General features: G+C 34.9%; 1 protein-coding gene and 1 long non-coding RNA gene across 51 annotated transcripts in view; both read right to left on the bottom strand.

Moving 5' to 3' along the window:
• The window catches only part of SOX6 (SRY-box transcription factor 6), a 614,027-nt gene that overhangs the window by 352,687 nt on the left and 238,266 nt on the right, over positions 1–23,074 (bottom strand). For all 50 annotated transcript variants that reach the window (XM_021085331.2, XM_085011890.1, XM_085011902.1 and 47 more), the window contains one exon: positions 36–243. In XM_021085331.2, coding sequence (XP_020940990.1) covers positions 36–243 — 208 coding nt within the window. The remainder of the gene's footprint in view (positions 1–35; positions 244–23,074) is intronic.
• Positions 15,107–22,938, bottom strand: LOC146405358 (uncharacterized). Its single transcript, XR_014837245.1, has 2 exons — positions 19,705–22,938; positions 15,107–19,399 (listed from the first exon to the last, which is right to left on the bottom strand). It is a non-coding gene; the product is annotated as an uncharacterized LOC146405358 (long non-coding RNA).

Genomic DNA, 23,074 nt, shown 5'->3' with positions numbered 1-23,074 from the left:
AAAGAATAAAGCCCAACAGTTAAGTTCACACATACCCTCTTGTTCAGTCCGAGTCATTTCCTCAAGCTTCTTCTGTTTCAGTGTGTCCACCACATCGGCAAGGCTCCCTTTGCGGCGTTCCGGGGTTCCAAAAGTAACACTGGTCATTATCTCGCGGTCCCGACTCCCTTCGTCAGGCTTATGTGGTGAGGTAGAGGTATTTCGGAAGGAATATAGGGAACATAACTTATTATTCTCTGAATCCTAGAAAAACAAAATGAAATAAAACCATTAGAACGTGTTTCTTTGCCTATCATTGGAAAAAAATCCCAACTCAGAATGACAGTAGATACATGAGGCTGAGATGTACAAATAAAATACATTAACTCTCTCTGCTTAAAAAAATACTAAACATTATAGAAGTACTTTCAAAGGAATTACCCTGAAATTGCAGATTTTAACTATTTTTTTTTTCATTAAAAAGCAGCCAAAGTGGTGCAAAAACTTAATTTTAAAACAAATACTTCAACTTCTTACTCATTTACACCCTTTATTTAAAATAGGTCAGGCTCAATTATTAATTATAAGGATTGGTAAACTTTTTCTTTTAATTGGTACTTATATTAGCAATGCTCTTCCCATAGCCTAAAAAATATGTACATCACCAAAAAGAAAAAAAAATCCCTAATGAGTAGAGAAATTAGCTTCAATATCCAGTATTAACAGTTCACAAGAAAATATATAAAATATCTAAATCAGCACAAGAAAGTTAGCCAACCTGAATACTTTTGTGTGCTGGGGTTTGAAGAAAATCATTTTTTTCTAGTTATACCTCTGTCAGTTACAGAAACCTCTTTCTATTCCTTACACTCACCCATTGATACATATTCTTCATGTGGCATTTAAAAATTATTTGTTTTTACTTTTTTTAACAAAAGAACAAGTTTGTTTCAGAAACACTTGCGTTAGAATTATTTCACATTATAGGTAAGTTTGGTAACTGGTAAGAGACTTAGATCCATTTTAAAGGAGAAAAACTAAATACGTTGAAAATAATAAACACCTAACAATTTATAAAATAAAAATGTTTTATAGCTCTCTAAATCAGAACTAAGAGTTTGAAGCAAGCATAATTGGTCAAAGTAGTCTAGCGTTCAACTTATCTGTCTGTGCATGGATATCATCTCTACCAATAAAAAAAATTTGTATGAAATAAAGCATCTAGGCTTTGTGATTCTCATCAGAAGCTTAAAAGAAATCTAATTGCTCCTACATCTCTCCTTCAAAAAAAAAAAAAAAAAAAAAAACTCAGCAAGCTCAAAAACTACAGGAAGAAGCATGAGGCGAAAGTTAGGATTGCAAAGAAAGGGGATGAAAAGGAAAATAGTCTAGAGAAGGCCATTTCCACATACATTAAATGAGATAATCATATTCAACAAATGCTAGGTGTTTAGGTATTGTTGTCATTGCATATAAGGTAGGAATAAAACTATTCTTCATAGTTATTGGTAGCATATAATGAGATGACATTTGTAAAGCAACTAGGCACAACACTGAGCTCAGAGTAGGTGGTGCTTAGTAAATAACAGGTACCATTATTCTGATGAAACAGATCTAGGAATCAAGCCAAAGAAGTTTTTCCCCCTCTGGCCCTAAGGAATTGCTTAGTTAAAAATATAAGTCTTGTACTGAATTGAGTATTGTAAAGTCCGTCCAATATACTAAACACCACTGAATTGTACACATTAAATGAGCAAACTGTGTGGTATGTGCATTAAATCTCAATAAAGTTGTTTTAAATTACTGTAAACCAAATCTTAATTTTTTTCAGAATCCTACGCTAGCACAATGCCTAGCACAAAGCAGAAGCTCATTACATTTGTGCTGAAATAAACTGAAAAGGATAAAATAAATGGGCCGGGGCTGGAAAGACAGCTCTTCTTTACTTGTTCCTGGATCTTTTCTTCCCCAGGAAGCATGGTGTATTTCATTTAATGCTAACAACTGTGGAGTGATGTAGAGGTACCCCTTCTTTTAGATGCCAGTCATGGTTAGTACATGGCTTCTTGGAATGACCAGTTCATTTCCCACTTAGTGCAAAAAAAAAAAAAAAAAAAAAAAGAGAGAGAGAGAGAGAGAGATGTCTGCTAAAGTCAGTTGAGCTCTTAATAGAAAGAGCTTTCTGTCCCTTCAGAAATGTGATCTAGGCTTTTTTGAATCAATAATCACCATTTGACCAATTATGCTTCCATCACTTTCATTTCACATGCAAAGTAGTCTCATATCATTGCCTATAAATCAAAAACAAACTCTGATTTAACCAAAGGGATTAGAGACCCACTCAAAACAACAGTTGTATGGAAGTGGTTACCTACAAATGACCTACTGTTGACCATAACAAAGATTTTTTCATATCACTCCCAAATTAAAATTGAAAGATGATGGAAGTGTCTCTTTGGCCTGAGTGACAGCTGTCCTGAGAGCATTTAGGCACCATACAGTATCATATTTTTTTTTTCTCTCAGGACTAATTACAAACAGTTTTATTTTTTCATGCCACTTTTTAGATAGATTATGTTCCTTGTTTTTCTCTCACGGGAATGTGGCTGCTGCCATCCTGCACCACAGACAATAACCATGGGTTCCCACAGTGATGACCCACACACCGCCCTCAGCTCCGTAATCTGCAAGGTGGCTGAACAGCACCAAGAAGCAGAGAGCAAGAAGCTGAAAGTTATGATTTCTCCAAGAAGGCAACAAAAACTACTTGCAACATGTCACCAAGGCACCAACATAGGCAGAGGATGAAATCATAAATGGCTTAAGTCAAATAAGTCACCTTATACTATCCTAAGGAACAACGGAAAGGGCAAAATTTACCATTTATGGTCCTCATTTTTCAACTTTCTAAAATGTAAGATTTATTGGCCTCTCATGAAGGGAAGCCTATGGTCAATTTATCTGAATAAAGGGGCACAAAAATCCAAACAATAACAATTACAATGAATAAATTACTGCTAAGATAAAAGGCAATAATGTCAAATTAGAAAAAGAAACTTGACAAAGGGTCTCAAATTTTTATTCTAGGGAATTAGATAAATTTTAAGCTTTCTTAAGGAAAAAAAATCAACTTATTCTGTAATTTCCTAAAAACAAAATAGGTCCTATGAACTACCAATTGAGGCAAGATGCCCAATGATAATATCTATCAAGTTCTGATCCAAGTCACTGCAGCACAGCTGTAGAGAGATTTGAGACAGTATTTCCTAAAGCAGTGCTTCTCAAACTTTAATATGTAGTAGAATTCCTTGGCAAATATGTTAAAATATAGATTCCCTTACCTTCTCCCACACCCCAAATAGTGGGGTCCAAAAATACAAAGTTTGATAAACATCTCAAGTGATTCTGATGCCCATGTTCTTTAATTCTGATGCACCCCACTTTAAGAAACAGTGATCTCTTAGAAGGCAATGAAAGAAATATGTTTTGCCTTAACATTATAGTGTGGATATAATTATGAAAAATTTTAAGAAGCCTGTTTAGTTGTGATTTTAAAAGATAACCAAAGAGATAACTTCTCTTCTTTTGATCTTTCTTATGAACACAACCACTGTATAACATGACTAAACACATGAACATCACAAAAAGAAGAGCATATGGGGCACTGACTAAGCATTAGTTCACTCAGAAGAAATATATGATGTTTGTTTTTTCTCAGTCCCTAACCTCAGTGGTCCCACCAAACCTAACAATGAAGAAAATTTCAAAATATTATTTAAAAGGATCCCTGTACCAATACAAGGACTAAAGCAATGTTGATTCAGATTACCAAAAGAGAATTTCACTGGAAATTAATAAAACACAGTACAAATACTATATGTAGATGACTGAAAAAAAGCACACAGTAGTATAAAAACAGTCATTAGGCAAATTTTTCTAGAAAAGACAAACAATTTTCATAAATTAAGAATATATAATTAAGATGTTTCCATATATGAAGGGGTAGAAAAGTAAATGTAAAAAACAAGACTTATGAGAGGTGATGGATGTCAACTAAACTTACTGTGGTAATCCTTTCCTAATATAATGTATATATTATGCTGTACACCTTACTAATATAATGTTATCTATCAATTATTTCTCAATAAAATTTAAAAAACAGATTAAAATAAATATTGCACAGACTTTTCAGAAGTTATTAAAAACTGACTGCTCAGCAGGGGCATTAAAATAACTTTAAACTTAAATAGCCTTCTCATGGTACAGAGAATACAGCAAACATATTCAAATTTGTGAGCCTTTGGGAGTCTTGTTACTTTCCCCTAGAATGTACTACATTCTCTTTGACTGTGAACTCAACCCACTCTTAAAGCTGGGATCCATCTGCATTTCATCCTTAAAGTTCTTGCTGACTATGCTGGGCGTCACTATCCTTCTACCCCCTGAACTACAACTTAGCATTTAATGATACGCTAGAAAAAATTATTCATTATTATTTCACATGTTTTAGTCATATTTGCAACTACATTTTATCTCTTAAAGGATTTGGGGTCATGTCTTATGCTTCTTCTATATGCCTCCAAAACACCAAACAAAATGTTAAGTACATTGTTGGATGATGAAACAGCTATTCACCAAATATGTTAAAAATAATCAAAATTTAAGGTGAAGGGTAAAGATCTGCTCTAGCCCTGTTGACAGAATTGTTTACTTCAGCAAAACGTTACCTGAGATATTAAAAAATAAGATATTCATTAAATAAAAGATGATATAGCTGCACAATGGAATACCACATAGCCATTAAAAATAATACATATGTTGAATACAGTGTTGTTTATAGTGACGAATAGTTAGAGGCAACCTGCATTTCCAATTGTAGGAATTATTTGAGGGCATTATCATTTTATCCGTAAGGTGGAATAATTTGAAATTATTGAAAATCATATTTTTGCAGAAAATTTAATGACATGGAATATTCATAATATTAGTAAAAAGTATGTTAGTGAGGAATAGCAATATACATATTTTTTCTTTTTATGGCCACACCTATAGCCTATGGAAGTTCCTGGGATAGAGGTCAAATTTGAGCTACAGCTGCCAGCCTAGGCCACAGCCACAGCAACACTGGATCCAAGCCTCATCTTCAGTCTGTGCTGCAGCTTGAGGCAATACCAAATCCTTAAACTATTAAACAAGGCCAGGGATCGAACCCACAGCCTCAGAGAGAAAGTGTTGGGTTCTTAACCCACTGAGCCACAATGGGAACTCTGAGAAATAGCAATATATTTTTTAAGAAAATATTGTATATAGAAAAGACAACAGAATATCCAATGCTAATGGCCCTCTGAGTGTTGAAATAATATGTAGTTTTATATTTTTATATTTTCTTTTAGAAATGAAATATTTTTTGCAAATGTTCTATCATAAATAAAACTTTTGGAGTTCCCATTGTGGCTCGCAGGTTAAGAATCCAATCATAATATCCATGAGGATGCAAGTCTGATCCCTGACTGCACTCAGTGGGTTAAGAATCTGGCATTGCCACAAGCTGCACCACAGGTCACAGATGTGGCTCGGATCTGGTGTCACTGTGGCTGTGTTGTCAGCCTGCAGAGGCATCTCCAATTCACCCCCTAGCCCAGGAACTTCCATTTGCTGCCAGGGCAGCCCTAAGGAAGTAAGTAAATACAGAAGTTAATAAATAAATAAATAAAATTTTCAATCAGAAAATCTTCTTGGTCTAGAGAGTTAGTATATTAATAGTTTCCCTGTACTGAACTGGGGGGTGGGGTGGCAGGAGGAAGGGGGAGAGGGACAGTTTTCTTTCCTTGGCATTTCTGTAGTTTAAGGCTCTTGAATAATACTTTCTGGCAAAACTAGTTATTTAAAAAGGAATCCTTGATCAGGTAAAAATCTAGATTCTTATCATTATCACCATTGTTTCCTGTTTGCCCTCAAAAAATACACAAAATCAAATCCATTTCCTCTTCCATGGTGGAGTTGTTCAACGTATCTTAAGGCATCAACAAAATTAATAATCCTTTTCTAGTTGAAACTCCTCCAGTTACAATGTCTATTTTTCATTTGACATGGTGTCCAGATCCTTGGTCATTCTCTTCCAATACACTCCAATCTCTAGATGTTGTTCTACAAATTTATTGCCAAGAACTGAATATCAAAATTCTACAACTTCATCTTCAACAACAAGAAAAGTAACACTTAAAAGTTTCGTGGTTTTCCCTATGTGACACAGGTAGAACAGGCAGAGCTAAACTCTAAATGTAGGTTTTCTGACACCCCATCCAGTATTTTTCCATTCCACAGGGCCATAATAAAAATCACTCTCAGCAGTAAAAGATGTCATACAATAACACTTACCTTCTAAATCTTTTCTTGCCTTACATTTCCGGGGCGGGGGGGGGGGGCTTTCACTACATTACTAACTCTAATCCAATTACCAAGATACCTTACATTAGTTATTTATTGTATAGAAATCATCCTAAAACTTAATGCCTAAAACAGCAATAATGATTTATTATCTGTAACAGTTTCTGTGGGTCAGGAATTTGGGACCATCTGGGCTGGGTGGTTCTGCTGCAAGATCTCTCATGAGGTTGCCATTAAGTCAGTGGCTAAGGTTGGAGTCATCTCAAAGGCTTCTTTACTCACACAAGTGAACACTTCAAGAGCTAGGGTTTAGAAGCTGGCGTTCTTTGGACATTTTCCTCTATGTGATCTCTCCACACTATTTTTTCTCTCCAGCATGTTGGCTTCAGACTACCTGGACCTCTTACATAGTAGTTCAGGCCTTCAAAAGCACATGTCCCCAAAAGAGCCAGATGAAAGTTATGTTACTGTTTGTAACCTACTCTGAGAAGTCATGCCTTTTAACTGTCAATGCAATCTACTGTATAGTAAGTCACCAAGGCTTGCCCATAGTCAGGGGGATGGGAGTTACACTCTGCCTTTTCATAGTATGGAATTACAATTATATCCTCAAATAGTTGTTGTGAGAAATGAATAACATACAAAGCATTTAGCGCAGTGCCTATCAACTAAGGACTCAATAAATGACACCTACTCTTATTAAATTAAAATCTCCTTTGCCCAGTTATCTTTGGTTTCAATTTTCAATTCTGAAAATATAGTCATGATAATCACTGGCACAATTTTTAGGTTTTTATTAATACTTGTTCATCTAAGTGGAATAATAAATACTATATTATACTGTACTATATTACTCTCTTCGACGTCAATGCTCAGCATCACCTTTTTTATAAAGTAATCCCTAACTAATTGCTCTAAGATTTGGCCCCTCACAAAGCTCCAATAACCTCAACATGAGCTTTTTCTGGGGATACTATCAATTCTCACTTAACCTAATGCATATAGATTATCTCCACTCTGCCTAGGAGCAGCTATAGTATATTACAACTCTAATTTAGCTGGGTTCCAATTGCACCTTGCCCAGTAAAGTGAATGGGCAGCCATACTGCAAGCAGAGGAGAGAAGTGAACTAGGGTTGCAAAAGTCAGATAGAATGTCAGGAACTGAGACAGGCAGAGACCATAGGTCAGGAATGGAATCTTGCCCAACATAACAGAGTTGAAACCCACATACAGGTGGAAGTCATTGCAGTGGAGAAATGCACAGAAAATAGCTTCTCTAAGCAGCAGTATGAATCGACTTCCCTACCTGTACCCAAGTAATTGCAGAGACAGAATATTATCCTCCCTTACCTTTTTCTTCCACCTATTAGTAAGGTTGAACTATGTGTGTTCTTCTCAGTGCCTCATATGTTGTCATTGTTGTTTTGCTTTGTTTTCCATTTAAGTTATACTGCCTCCCCAGTTACAGCTTTATTCTCACTCTAGTCTGCCCTTCCTATATATTTGATTTCTTAAGATATCCAATCACAAATTTATCCCTGATTTCTGATAGTCCCTAATCTCTAATAAACTCTGTTTCCTTATACCCTACCCCAAGTCACCTAAAGCCCAAATCCTTAAAAAAAATTCTTTCAGACATTCTTCATGGTTCTCTATGGTGTGAGTTCTCCCTACTGCAATGAGTAATAAATTCAATTTTCTCAACTATGGGTGTGTTCCTGGTAGTCTTTGACTGGAGGCAATTAAAGGGATGCGATGTCCATAAAGGAGTTAAGAATGATAATAAAACCAACTAAAAGTTGTTTCTGTTTAAGTCACCATGTATTAGCAAGTCAGTCATGGCAGTGATCAATCTTTGCCAAGTCAGATGGCTCCACTCACCTCAGTATGCACTGTATTTATATATTTTGTTTCAAGTAAGTGTTCAAGTTATAGTACATAAATTACACATATACATGTATAGTCAATATATTATAGAGTTATATACATGCTATGTATATACTGTTTTTTTCTGATTTCCCACTTTAAACAACCCTTTTTTTAAATGAACTAAAGATATCTGCTAATTCTGTTACATTACAGGTATTCTACCATAGTTTTATTGGTAGCTGACAAAAAAAAAGCTTTACCTAATCTAGATTCCAACAACTTCATGCTAACAAAAGATAGCTAATGGTTTTTAGTGTGCTGAAAACTCAATTGCTGATATTTACAGGTTCTTTCTCAGAGGAAGAAGTATGCTTTCTGTGGAAAAGTTCCTTTGTGCTGTATATTATATTCTAGATATAAGTGATATCATATGGTATTTGTCTTTCTCTTTCTGACTTAACTTCACTCAGGATGAGAGTCTTGGAGAATAGACTTGTGGTTGCCAAGGGGGAAGGGGAGGGAATGGGAGGGACTGGGAGCTTGGGGTAAATAGATGCAGAATGTTGCCTTAGGGATGGATTAGCAATGGGATCCTGCTGTGTAGCAATGGGAACTATGTCTAGTCACTTATGATGGAACATGTAATGTTAGAAAAAAGAATATATACATGTAAGTGTAACTGGGTCACCATGCTATACAGTAGAAATATATATATGTGTGTGTGTATATATATATAACAAAGTAAAATAATGTTTTCCTCTAATGCAAAACATTTTAAGGAAAAGCACCAGTTTAAAGGAGCTTACATAAATGAAAATACTGAATTTGGTTCCAATTACCAACAGCTTATTCCTAACAAATGTATCATTAGCTCTAGCAGTAAAACAAAATATGTCCTCTTTCTCTTTTATTAAAACTGATACTTGGTATTATATATTAGATTTATATGGCATTCTCAAAGTTACCAATCTACACTATTACCATAATATTTAATAATAATAAATTTACTTATGATGTGTCAGAATCTGGATTTGTTACCAATATTTGCTAAAGTGCCATGATTCCTAAAGTCTAAGAAGAAAAAAAATAGTTGTTATTGTTTTTAAAAAACAACTAAAAAAAACTAAAAAACAATTAAAAAAGAAAAACATAGTTTTTATTGTTTAAAAAAATGTTACTTTGATTCAAAGAAAAAAATTAAAATACCGCAAGTTTTTTAAATGGCCTCATTACCATGATATTTAATAAATGGATTTAAATATAGTATACAGAGTAAATATAGAAAAAATATTAAAGTCCCCAAAGTTATCAAAACAAGGACATAGAAAAGCCTTGCATCATCTATATATATATATATATATATATATACACACACACTATCAGAATACAGAACCAAAATCTCAAAATTCAAAGGCCCTTAAAAAACTAATTGTTCAACCCAATCTAGTACTTGAATCCCCATAACAGTAAACAAAGTAGGCTCTCTGAGACAGATTTTCTAGTTAAATCCAAATTTTTCCATCCACCTCTCATATAGCTCCAGAGTTAGTTAATCTCTCTGTGCCTAAATTTCCTCAGCTATAAAAGGGGAGTGATAATAACAGCAGTACAGAACCTATTTCATAAGGTTGTTAATACAATTAAATGAATGAGTAAAAATAACACACTTAAAATAGAAATTTCTCATTATATGATGGTAGTAGTAGGGCTAGTGATGATGGCTGTTACAATACCCATGACAACTGACTTTCTGGTCTCTCCTTGAACGCTTCTACTAACAGAAGATTTAGGGCCTACCAAAACTGTCCATCTCATCTTTGGAGGTTGTCAAACATTCTTACTTATAGGAATAGGAATCCTATTCTTTCAGCCTATAGTTCTTTCTATTCCATGGAAATATTCAAAATAGCAGCACTTTCAATACACACAGCTATTACAGTACTCTTGCATCTTCTCTTTTTCTAGGTGAAACATCTGTTTCCTTAATTTCTTCCTCATAACACTTGCTTCAGTCATCCTGCTCATTCTTCCCTATGTTCCAATTTGTTTCTCTTTCTCTCTTTTTTTAAAGAATAATGCCCTGAACTGAATGTACTCAAGATTGTGTAAACAACAAAGAATTAAGGTACACTACTGCAGCCTTAGAGATATTATACTTTTAAGATTTAATGCCATGGGACAGACAGCAGCTAAGATGAAAATATGTTATAGCTTTTTGGTAATAGAACAGTAAGAAAAGCTTTTTTAAGGCAGGCAAGCCTAATAGTGAATTTCTCAATACATGAAGTAACATTCCATCAAGGTTTAGCTACTAGCAGATTCATGTGCCTACCAACTCCAGAGAGTCACTTTCATATGAAAATTCATTATTATTCAAACTATCATATGATATTCAACCTAAACAACATGACCAGGCTAAACTGAATTGGCTAAGAAAATTTTAACCCTGAAATCAAGGAAGATAGAAGTAGTTACAAGACTTGGTAATTATACTTCAAATCTTTCCTTTTTCTCACATGGGCATTTTAAATTTTGTTAGGAAAAATTTTAAACATTCAGAAAACTATAAAGAATAATATATAGGTTGAACAATTATTAACATTTTGACATTTGCTTTATGTATATATGTGTATGTATGTATGTATCTGTCTAATTTTGTAATGCTGGACAATTTTAGAGCATATTATTGACCTCACATGCCATCTTACCCCTAGATACTTTAGCATACATCTGCCAAAAATAAGGATATTCTCTATGTAACCAGAATACTATTATTATATCTAAGAAAATTAATAATTCTTATATGGTATCTAATATAAAGGCCATATTAAACTTTCCACAATTGACCCTAAATATTTTTTCAAAACTGAATCCAGTCAAAATCATGGTTTATATTTGTTTATGCTCTTAAATCTCTTTTAATCTAGAACAAAATTTTCCTTTCTTTTCATTTAATAAATATTGTTTTCTTTCACATCATCATTAACATTAAAAAACTCATTTCCATAAAACTCAATTTTATGCATTTTCATAGATTATATAATATTTTCAAACATGTGTTTATCCATGCTCATGTTAACATCAGCAAAATTTCATAGAAAATCTAGCTTTGAGTAATATAATTTCTCTCTGATCCCTTTTTTTAAAAATACCCCTCAATCTTTTTTTTAATGTTTAGGTGCACAGCACTATAATTTGACATTAGTTTCACTACAAAGTGATCACTACTACCAGTCTAGTTACCATCCATCACCATACAGTTGAGTTGCTTCACTAATTTCTCCCAACCTCTCAACTTGCTCCCCCTCTGGTAACTACTGATCTGTTTTCTGTGTTAATGAGTTTTTGTTTTTGTTGATCCTGTTCATTTACTTTGTTTTGTTTTATTTTTTTTTCCCACTGTACAGCAAGGGGGTCAGGTTATCCTTACATGTATACATTACAATTACATTTTTCCCCCACCCTTTCTTCTGTTGCAACATGAGTATCTAGACAAAGTTCTCAATGCTATTCAGCAGGATCTCCTTGTAAATCTATTCTAAGTTGTGTCTGATAAGCCCAAGCTCCCGATCCCTCCCACTCCCTCCCCCTCCCATCAGGCAACCACAAGTCTCTTCTCCAAGTCCATGAGTTTCTTTTCTGAGGAGATGTTCATTTGTGCTGGATATTAGATTCCAGTTATAAGTGATATCATATGGTATTTGTCTTTGTCTTTCTGGCTCATTTCACTCAGGATGAGATTCTCTAGTTCCATCCATGTTGCTGCAAATGGCATTATGTCATTCTTTTTTATGGCTGAGTAGTATTCCATTGTGTATATATACCACTTCTTCCGAATCCAATCATCTGTCGATGGACATTTAGGTTGTTTCCATGTCCTGGCTATTGTGAATAGTGCTGCAATGAACATGCAGGTGCATGTGTCTCTTTTAAGTGTGCATGTGTCTCTTTTAAGTAGAGTTTTGTCCGGATAGATGCCCAAGAGTGGGATTGCGGGGTCATATGGAAGTTCTATGTATAGATTTCTAAGGTATCTCCAAACTGTTCTCCATAGTGGCTGTACCAGTTGACATTCCCACCAACAGTGCAGGAGGGTTCCCTTTTCTCCACAGCCCCTCCAGCACTTGTTATTTGTGGATTTATTAATGATGGCCATTCTGACTGGTGTGAGGTGGTATCTCATGGTAGTTTTGATTTGCATTTCTCTTATAATCAGCGATATTGAGCATTTTTTCATGTGTTTGTTGGCCAGCTGTATATCTTCTTTGGAGAAATGTCTATTCAGGTCTTTTGCCCATTTTTCCATTGATTGATTGGTTTTTTTGCTGTTGAGTTGTATAACTTGCTTATATATTCTAGAGATTAAGCCCTTGTCAGTTGCATCATTTGAAACTATTTTCTCCCATTCTGTAAGTTGTCTTTTGGTTTTCTTTTTGGTTTCCTTTGCTGTGCAAAAGCTTTTCAGTTTGATGAGGTCCCATGGGTTTATTTTTGCTCTAATTTCTATTGCTTTGGGAGACTGACCTGAGAAAATATTCATAATGTTGATGTCAGAGAGTGTTTTGCCTATGTTTTCGTCTAGGAGTTTGATGGTGTCCTGTCATATATTTAAGTCTTTCAGCCATTTTGAGTTTTTTTGTCTTTTTAGGCTGTACCTGTCGCATATGGAAATTCCCAGGCTAGAGGTTGAATTAGAACTGCAGCTGCCAGCAAGCCACAGCCACAGCGACACCAAATCCAAGCTGTATCTGTGACCTACACCACAGCTCATGGCAATGCTGGATCCTTAACCCACTGAACAAGGCCAGGGATTGAACCCTCATCCTCCTGGATTACTAGTCAGGTTCATTTCCACTGAGCCACAAAGGGAACTCCTGTGTATCCTTACTTCTGAAATTATTCTCTTTTTTAAAATTATAGTTGATTTATAATCATTTACAATGTCAATTTCTGCTGTACAGCAAAGTCACCTGTCATGCATACATACTGACTCCGTTTCTTATATTATTTTCCATCATGTTCTATACCAAGAGATTGGATATGCTTCCCTGTGCTATACAGTAGGGCTTCATTGTTTATCCATTCTAAATTAGTAGTTTGGACTAAGAAGATGTGGTACATATAAACAATGGAATACTACTCAGCCATAAAAAGAATGAAATAATGCCATTTGCAGCAACATGGTTGCAACTAGAAATTCTCATACTAAGTGAAGTAAGTAAAAAAGAGTAAGACAAATACCATATGATAGGACTTATATGTGAAATCTAAACTATGGCACAAATGAACCTACCTACAAAACAGAAACAGACTCATAGACATGAAATTATTCTCTTGTAGGCAGCAAGGTTGGGTCTTTTTTTTATTCATTTAACTTTTCTATGTGTTTTGATGATTCATCTACATTTACATTTAAAGGAATTATTGATAGATATGTACTTATTGCTATTTTGTTCATTGTTTCCTGATTGTTTTTGTTATTACTCTCTGCCCTTTCTTCTTCTCTTTCTCTCTTCCCTTGTGTTTGGTGATTTTCTTTACTGTTATGTTTAGATTCCTTTCTCATTTTCTTTTGTGTATTTACTTGTGGTTACTGAGAAGTTCTACATGACATCCTATGTATATAGCAGTTTGTTTTTCAATTGGTAAAAGCTGAATTAAATTTGAACACATTCCAAAAATTTACCTTTTTCCTCACCCACATTTTATACTTTTAATGATATGTTTTACATCTTTTTATTTTACAAATCCCATAACTAAATATTGTAATTCTACTTATTTTTACCACTTTTGTCTCTCAAACTTCATGTTTGCTTTATAAATGATTGATTCACTGCCTTTATTATATATTTACTTTTTCCAGTGAGATTTTTATTTTTCTTCTAGTTTTATTGAGATATAATTGACATATAGCACTGTATAAGTTTAAGTTGTACAGCATAATGATTTGATTATATACTTCATAAAATGATTATCACAATAAGTTTAATGAACATCCATCATCTCATCTAGATACAAAAGAAAACAAAAAGGGAAATATTTTCCTTATGATGAGAACTCTCAGAATTTGATTGCTTAACAACCTTCATATATAGCAAAGGAAGTATAAATTACATTAATCATGTTGTACATTATACCTCTAGTACTCATTTATCTTATAACTGGAAGTTTGTACATTTTGACCACCTTCATTTTATGTTCTTACTGTCTATTCGTTCCATTTATTTTCTAGTTAAAGAAGTCCCTTTAATATTTCTTATAGGGCCAGTTTAGTAGTGATGACCTCCTTAAGCTTTTATTTATATGGGGAACTCAATCTCTCCTTTAATCCTGAATGATAATTTTTGGGGGATAGAAAGTTTTTCCTTTCAGCACTTCAAATATGTCATTCCATTTCCTTATAGTTTGTAAAGCTTCTGCTCAAAAATCTGTTGAAAGCTTTATGAGGTTTCCCTTGTACATAGCAAGTTGTTTTTCCTTGCTGCTTTTAGAATTCTCTTTATTCTTAACTATAGCCATTTTAATTATAATGTGTCCTGATGTGTGTCTCTTTGAATTCTTCTTAATTAGAGCTCTGGAATTCAGGTACCTGGATGCATGTCTACTTTCCCAGATTAGTGAAGATTTCAGCCACTATTTCTTCAAATACTTATTTCTAGACCTTTCTCTCTTCTCCTTCTGGGACCCTTGTAATGCAAAAGTTATTCACTTGATGTCCCAAAGATTGCTGAATCTCCCTTTTTTTAATTCTTTTTTCATTTTGCTTAATTCCGTTGCTTCATCTTCAAGCTTGTTGATTTCTTCTTCTACTTCATCCAGTTTTCCGCTGAACTCATCAGGTGTATTTTTCAGTTCATTTATAACTTCTGTTTTGTACTTTATATTTTCTACCTCTTTGTTGAAGTTCTCACTGTGTTCATCCATTCTTCTCCCAAGTTTTCTCATAAGCATTTTTATGACCATTAATTTGAACTCTTTATCAGGTAGACTGCTCATCTCCATTTTGTTTAGTTCTTTATCTGAGGTTTTGTCTTTTCTTTCAGTTAAAGCATATTCCTTTATGTCTTCATTTTTACTAATTCTCTGGGCTTGTCCCTACGTATTAGGTAAATCAGCTACCTTTCCCAGTATTAAAGGAATGACCTTATGTAGGAGATGTCCTGTGGGGCTAAGAGTTGCAATCCTACCTCAGAGCCAGCAATTCAAGTGATGCCCCCTATGTGGGCTGCATGTGCCCTCCTATTGTGGCAGGGCCACAGCTGCAGCTGCAGCGCACTGGTGGGCAGAGCTGACCCCTGGACCAGTTGAGGGGCTCATCTGCAACTGGTGCTATGTGCTTTGAGTCTTTCATTTTTTTTTTTCTTTTTGCTATTTCTTTGGGCCGCTCCCGCGGCATATGGAGGTTCCCAGGCTAGGGGTCGAATCGGAGCTGTGGCCACCGGCCTACGCCAGAGCCACAGCAATGCGGGATCCGAGCCGCGTCTGCGACCTACACCACAGCTCATGGCAACGCCGGATCGTTAACCCACTGAGCAAGGGCAGGGTTCGAACCCGCAACCTCATGGTTCCTAGTCGGATTCGTTAACCACTGTGCCACGACGGGAACTCCTGTCTTTCATCTTTGAGATGAAGAAACTGAAATCAGGATATATGAATTGACTTACCCAAGGTCACACACAAATTACTAGCAGAGATAAACACAGGTCTTCTATGAGTTAGTATCCTTTCTTCTAAATTATGTTTCTTCTAAATAACCCCAGGGAAAAATAAAAATAAAAATAATCCCACTGAATCAAAAGGATATTTTCTTTGACAACTGGAGACACTGGGTAAAGAGGTGTGTGATCATGAAGAAGTTGGAGAAGTATAGTTGGACAAATTCTTATAGAGCAAATTTCTGTGCATAAAGAGTCTCAAATGATTCCATAGAGCTTTACTTAAGAGGTAACTACTTACTCCAGTGTCAAGTCTATTCTCCTCATGCTTTCTTGCTTTGCAGTTGTTTTATTCTCTTCTCCATTTGAGGGATACTAATGTCCTTATTAAAATATCAGTGAATTTTTCATATGTAATTAGCAAAGCACCTAGTTTGCTTTAAAAGAATTAAAGGCTATGATGGGAGCTTAAGCAATATGCATATCATAGGATCCAAGTATCAGTCAGCTCACTAGGAACCTGTGTTGCATAAGTGTTATCCAAATTAGCAATAATTAAGAGAACTTTGACATGGTGGAAAAACCTCGGATATCAGAATTAAATAATTTAAGCAAATGAGGTAAAGTAAAAACTCCTCCCTACCCTCCACCAAAAAATAGGAAAATAGCATTGAAAATAGGAGAGTGAAGGTACCAGAGACCTGTTTTCAGAGTTGGCAGGGAAGAAGAGGAAGAGCACATACTATTATTTGTGCTTATAGTATGGCACAAATAATCTTTTGAAATGACATTTAATCCAGCTTCTTGGAAACCTCTCCCTAATCCATGATAGAAATTGGGGCCTTTGTGGGAAAGGGAGATTCTACAATCATTCATGGGTATCAGAGTAGCTTCAGTAAAAACAGAAAATAAGATATAATGTGTTTAGGGAAAAAGTCAGATAGTTGGGATCCACTAAGAAAAGGAGTAATAATTAAGACCCCCCCCAAAACAACTATCAATTTTTTAATTACCTACATACATCCTGATTGCCCATTTTAAAATGATGAGTCTGGGGTCATACAAAAAAAGAAATAGCTCATAGTATGCTCTTCATTCCTCACAAATCTTAACATTAATAAGTACAAGGGCCCAATGAAGGTCAGTCAAATCCATTTGTTCCTTAATAGCGATTATGCTCAATTAACAGTGAAGTGCTTTTATGGTCTAGTTCACCTAAGGAAGAGCAACAAGAGAATAGATTGCTCTCTATGTCATACACACCGAGCCCTTCTGGCCATTCTGTGAACTCAAAAATCTCCTCCCTTCACTACAATCTTGCCCAAGTAAAGTTTCTAATTTTGAGAATTTCACCACGAAAGCTTTCAAATTTCCTTCTAATATGTCAATTATAGATATATAATGGTGTAATAAGAGGCTCTCTGTAATCTAGAAATTTTTTATATAACATCTCTAGTTGTCTGATTTAAGTTTTTACAGATAGAACAGGTAAGGCTGGAAATGATTCCTTAGAGACTATGTTGCTTATAAAACATCTATTATCTACCTATCTATATTTACATTTCCAGAAAAAGGAAAGAAGGCACAAAACTGTCACATTTACCACAGACAGCAAATAGAAGTCTAATCTGGCATAGGATATCCTCAATTCTTATGCATTGCTCTACCTGAAGACAACACACAACCTTGGATTGATGGCTCAGTTACAATCACAGAGTCCATACTTTCTCTCTGGGGAAGGGGGTAGTGTTAGTTTTTATTTTTCTCTCTTAATTTCCAGAAATACAAAAACTCAGATTTATATTCATTTCTTGCCCTACTATGTCATTTCTCATGGATCCAAGAGAACAGTGCCCATAAGGATTTTACTGTCAATTTCAGAAAGCAAAATAAATAAACTATAATCAACTTCACATACAAAAATATATTAGTGCAAGAACAAAAAATAAGAAAAGTATTTTGGTAGAAGCATTATTAAAAAAAATTTAATACAACTGAAGGCCAAATATTAACTCTGAATTCAAGAGAAAATTTTTCCTCAACTTATTCATGGATTACACGGTTTAATCCTGGCTAACCCACAATTATGCAAAAATTACTAATTAAATACTGGAACTAACAAAAAAATTCCTAAATTAGTAGTCATTTACAAAAATGTTCTAATTCTTTGTGTTTCAAGGTAAATGAAACTCTTCTGTTATACCACAATAATCTATCTATGCTTGACTTAGGGCACATTTCTTCCCAAAAGTTTTATGAACCTGAGAATATTACAGTCTAGGTATTCTCAGTACGTTGGAAGTAAAAACAAATCAGAGTTAAATTATAATCAAAGCAAAGTTTACAAAATAATTTCCAATCATTTTATTAAATAAGGTTTCCTTATTTTCTAGGGTGTTAATGAAATATAAAGAAGATAAATGAAATGCATAATTATTCATTTCTAATTTTTACCTGATTGTACAATTTTATTAGCAAAGGTTCATAATTTATATTTTGAATCTGAGAATGTGGTTTACACAGAGTTATACTATTGAACTCAATTTGAATCACCTAGAAAAATTAATGCCTAAAGGTCATAGGAATGTAGTCATACCAAAATAATACTTTAAAGGTTAATAGTATAAAAAATAAATGTCATCACACTGAAAGCTATATTAACAAAAGGAATAATAGCTTGAAGTTGTTTTTCTTTAAAAAGGATATATTTCTCTTAGAAAGCAAGGGAAACTTCTTATTGCAGAGGACAGACAGTGGGATAATTTGCATATCAAGATAATTAAGGCATATTCATTAGATGTGTTCAAGAAAAATTAGATATGTTCATGGAACGAGCAAAGTAGGGTCTTTCCTACTTTGTGTGGGTGGTTTTACTCAATAATCTAAGAGAGCCCTTACAATCTCATCTCCAAATAAATAATGGGAGCAGGATTAGTTATGTTAAGCTGACTTTATGGAAAGTAACCCACTGGAAATTAAAGTGGAGGTAATCTAGAGGAGTGCAAATAAAATCCCAGCTCTCTCTTCCCAAAGCAATACGCTATCATAGGCAGCATCATCTGACTTATCTAGAAGGACCCTAAGATTCACATCTCATTCTAATCTTGAAAAAGTTCAAATTAGTCAAGTAAATGCATGCTATATAATATATGCATTACTTTCTACACTATGTTGCTTAGATCATTACAGAAATGCGGAGATTTCATCACTAGTTATATTCCATTATAGTGATGTATCTAGGTTATCAATGGTCAAGAAGGAATTCTGTACAAAAAAAATGCGAATATTAATCAGAACCACTCAGAGGTTGAAATTTGCTTGTGAAGTTCTGTTTTAATTAGAAAATTATTAGTGTCCTGAGATGAGCTTTTTTTTGCTATTTCTTGGGCCACTCCCGCGGCATGTGGAGATTCCCAGGCTAGGGGTTGAATCGGAGCTGTAGCCACCGGCCTACACCAGAGCCACAGCAACGCGGGATCCAAGCCGCATCTGCGACCTACACCACAGCTCACGGCAACGCCGGATCCTTAACCCACTGAGCAAGGGCAGGGACGGAACCCGCAACCTCATGGTTCCTAGTCGGATTCATTAACCACTGAACCACTGCGCCACGACGGGAACTCCCTGAGATGAGCTTTCAATAATTAATAATAATCAATTTTGACAAGAAGCTTATTTTAAAAAAAAAGGGAGTTCCCATCGTGGCTCAGCAGAAACGAATCTGACTAGCAGCCATGAGGATGCAGTTCGACCCCTGGCCTCACTTAGTGGGTTAAGGACCCAGCATTGCTATGAGCTGTGGTATAGGTCACAGATGTGGCTCGGATCTGGCGTTGCTGTGGCTGTGGTGGCTATAGCTCCAACTTGACCCCTAGCCTGATAAACTCCATATGCTGCAGGTGCGGCCCTAAAAAAAAATCTTCTACTACATTTGAATGTAATTTAAATCTATCAAGAAAATAAAACCTGAGTGGAATAGGCCTGCTCAGTCAAACTATTCCATTATACTAGATCATACTAGATTTTCTATTAATAACCAGGTTTCATTTTAAATAATTATTGAATGATGACTTTTCCTAGGTGTCTGGAAATGCTACAAAGCCAAGCTACACATGAAAATTAGACAGGAAAAATCAAACCACAGTAGCAGGCCTGGCATCACTATGAGACACACTAACAGCATACTGGTGAAAGAAATAAAAATGCAATATTTATAAGACATAAATGTATCATATTAAAATAAAGCAAATTAAAGGAATATTAGCTGAATCTCCGAAAAAAATAATCCTTATGAACACAGAGAAATGCTGTAAATTGTAAGTGAATGTCAGTGATGGAGATCATTAAGAGATTCATGTTACAGTCAGAACTCTGCCAACCCCAGTCACTGGATGTTACACAGCCCAAAAGATTAAAATAAAAATAAACATGGCATATTCCATCCCTTGAAAACATTCTGTATACACAATTTCATTCCACTGAGAAAAAAAGAAAAAAAAAAGAAAAGAAAAGATACTGGGCTCTGATTTTCCTTGAACTATCAAAATACAAAAGAAATGCAAAAAGTCTTTGCACAGATGTAATAAAGTACTGGATTTTTATATTTTGGCAGGTGCTCAGTATGCAGCCCACATAATCACATGTTAATGACTGGAGTGTGTTAATCAGCATGCATACCTGATTCCTTCTTGCCCAAGGGGGAAAGAGCCAACTATTTCAGAGCATGTCAATGTTTCTACTTTTGATAAAGATTTTGATAATATGCTAGGTAAGTAAGAAAAGTCTTCCAAAAAGAATATTTAGAAAGATGTATTATATCAAGACTAATGATAAAATAATTCAAATTTCCATAAACATCGAAATATTTCCAAGTAGTATGCTGTTAATCACTTTGCTTGAACAAACCAGATTTAGGAAAGTGTTTTAAATACACATTTTAATAGCAGGAATGAAACAATACACATAAGCAGAATATGAATATATAAATGTGATCAATGTGTTAGCAGTAGACAATTCACTGTATATTTCATTATCCACCCCCATGTCATAAAATATGGTTTTATTTTTGGTCCAAATTGTAAGTAAATTTCTGTCTTTAAGCTTCTGAGATAAGTTTAAAAACAGACAATACTGTGTTCCAATACAGTTTCAAAGTTGTAGAAAATGAGACCTCTCCCACAGAGCTTCTTGGAGAATGCTGTTTCATGACTCAGCGGCAATGACGAATAATTTCACTTACTACCAGAAGTCTAGCGTTGATCTTTAAATTGAATGAATTTCCAAAATCCAAAAATGAGAACAGTAGTAACTAAATTTCTCAGGAAATCTAAATCTTGATAGTTTATGGATTTTTTTTTCCCCAGTGCTTCATAGATCAATCAAATACCAAAAAGATGAAAATAAACCTTGCATAGTTCTGACCAGGTGGACTAGTGGGTTTAACTAAACTTTCTAAAATGCAGTCTCAAACTTGCTGTACAGCAGAAATTAAAGGAACATTGTAAATCAACTATATTTTAAATTTTAAAAATTAAAAATTTTTAATAAGATTGAAGAAATAAATTTTATCTGGGTGCTACCCACTACATTAAATGACTAAATATTACAAAAAACTTGGTAACAGTTCACGTTTTTAAAATCTTTTAATAGGTGACCAAGTTAGAAATCTTTTAAAAGTCAGTCACGACATAAAGCATGACTGTGAAGGATTAAATCCTTACTCAAAATTCCTGGACTATATTACCATGTAATGACAACAACACCATTCCCAGAAATGGTACAAAGTCCACACTAGGATTTTTACGACTCAAAGCAAACTACATAGAACACTCCAGTTGATTAGCAGTTTCACTGGACTGAAAGCAAGAAAGGCAAAGAGGGGAAATTGTTTACAAGCAGGAAAATATTGTTTCCAACAGTCATTTATTAAATACCTCAGCTTGCCTATCATTATTTTATTTCAATTACAACAAAGGACATTATTGCATCTTTTACGTGTAGTGGAAAAATTATTTTTAAAACTTTTCTAGAAGATAAAACTTGGGGGAATTTAAGTAAGTCTATAAAATAAGAAGTTCTGATATTCTGGGGCTGAGGGTCCAGTATGGTTACTTCCACTTAGTTAGACTAGCAGTTAAAAGCCAAATGCATATAATCTCATTCTGGCTTAAAATATGTATCAATATGAGCATGCGTACATCAGTGCTCGTGCATGCAGAAGGTCCCACTTACAATCCTGTCACTTTGGGGATCTTGTAAGAGATACTATCTCTGCGTAGCCCATGTCCCCATAACCTAAGTCAGAAGTCACCTGCAAACAGTTCCTGCTGGGCCGAAAGCTTCTGTCCTCTTACCGGAGCATTCTTGGTCCCGAAGGAAGTCTAACCCTTCCTCTCACCCTGGTCTCATTAACTTCACTTCCTGTTCATTCTTGACTAAATTTCTGCTTGTATGGACATTACGTAAAATATTCTCCTCACCCTCTATGTGAATCTTGTCTTCTTCACACTCTATGGGAACTCCTCAAAGATTAACTTCCCTAACTGCCTGCTCCTCCACATCATCAAACACCCACCTGCAGCACAACAGTTTTCCTAATAGGTGCCCTTGCTTCTGGTGTTATCTCTCATAATCCATTCTCTACATAGCACAGTTAATATAATCATTTAAAAAAACATAAATCATGGTAGCCTCTTGCTTAAAATCTTCCAAGAACTTCTTCCTCTTGCACTTGAAGTACAGTCCAAACATCTCATTGTAGCCTATGAAACCCCATAGTATCTGCCTGCTTCCTAGATTTCATCTCATACCATTCTCTCTCTCACCCGTTCCACTCCAGACACTCCATTGTTTCCTACTGCTCAAATACACCGACCAAAAGGTTTTTGCATTTCTATATACTCTGGGTATCTTCCCCCAAATTTTTGCATTATTCAAATCTCAACTCAGTCACCTCTTCAAAAAGACGTTTCCTGGATTATTTAAAGCAGTCACTCTCAGTGACATTTTCTTATTCAATTTTCTTCATTGTATTTACCATTGTCCACTTTGTGAGGGGATCATATCTACCTTAGTCACAAGAAGGTCCCAATGTTTGGAACCTAGTAGGTACTACATACTAAGTAATCTTTAGCAGATAATCACTACACACAATATCATATGCCAGCCACTAAATATTACTAC

The sequence above is a fragment of the Sus scrofa genome, chromosome 2 (assembly GCF_054392235.1).
Source record: "Sus scrofa isolate SSC_HxYL_T2T_F1_AM1 chromosome 2, Sscrofa_HxYL_maternal_Yorkshire_Landrace_v2.0, whole genome shotgun sequence".
Classification (NCBI taxonomy): domain Eukaryota; kingdom Metazoa; phylum Chordata; class Mammalia; order Artiodactyla; family Suidae; genus Sus; species Sus scrofa.
This window is presented reverse-complemented; position numbering and strand designations above follow the sequence as displayed.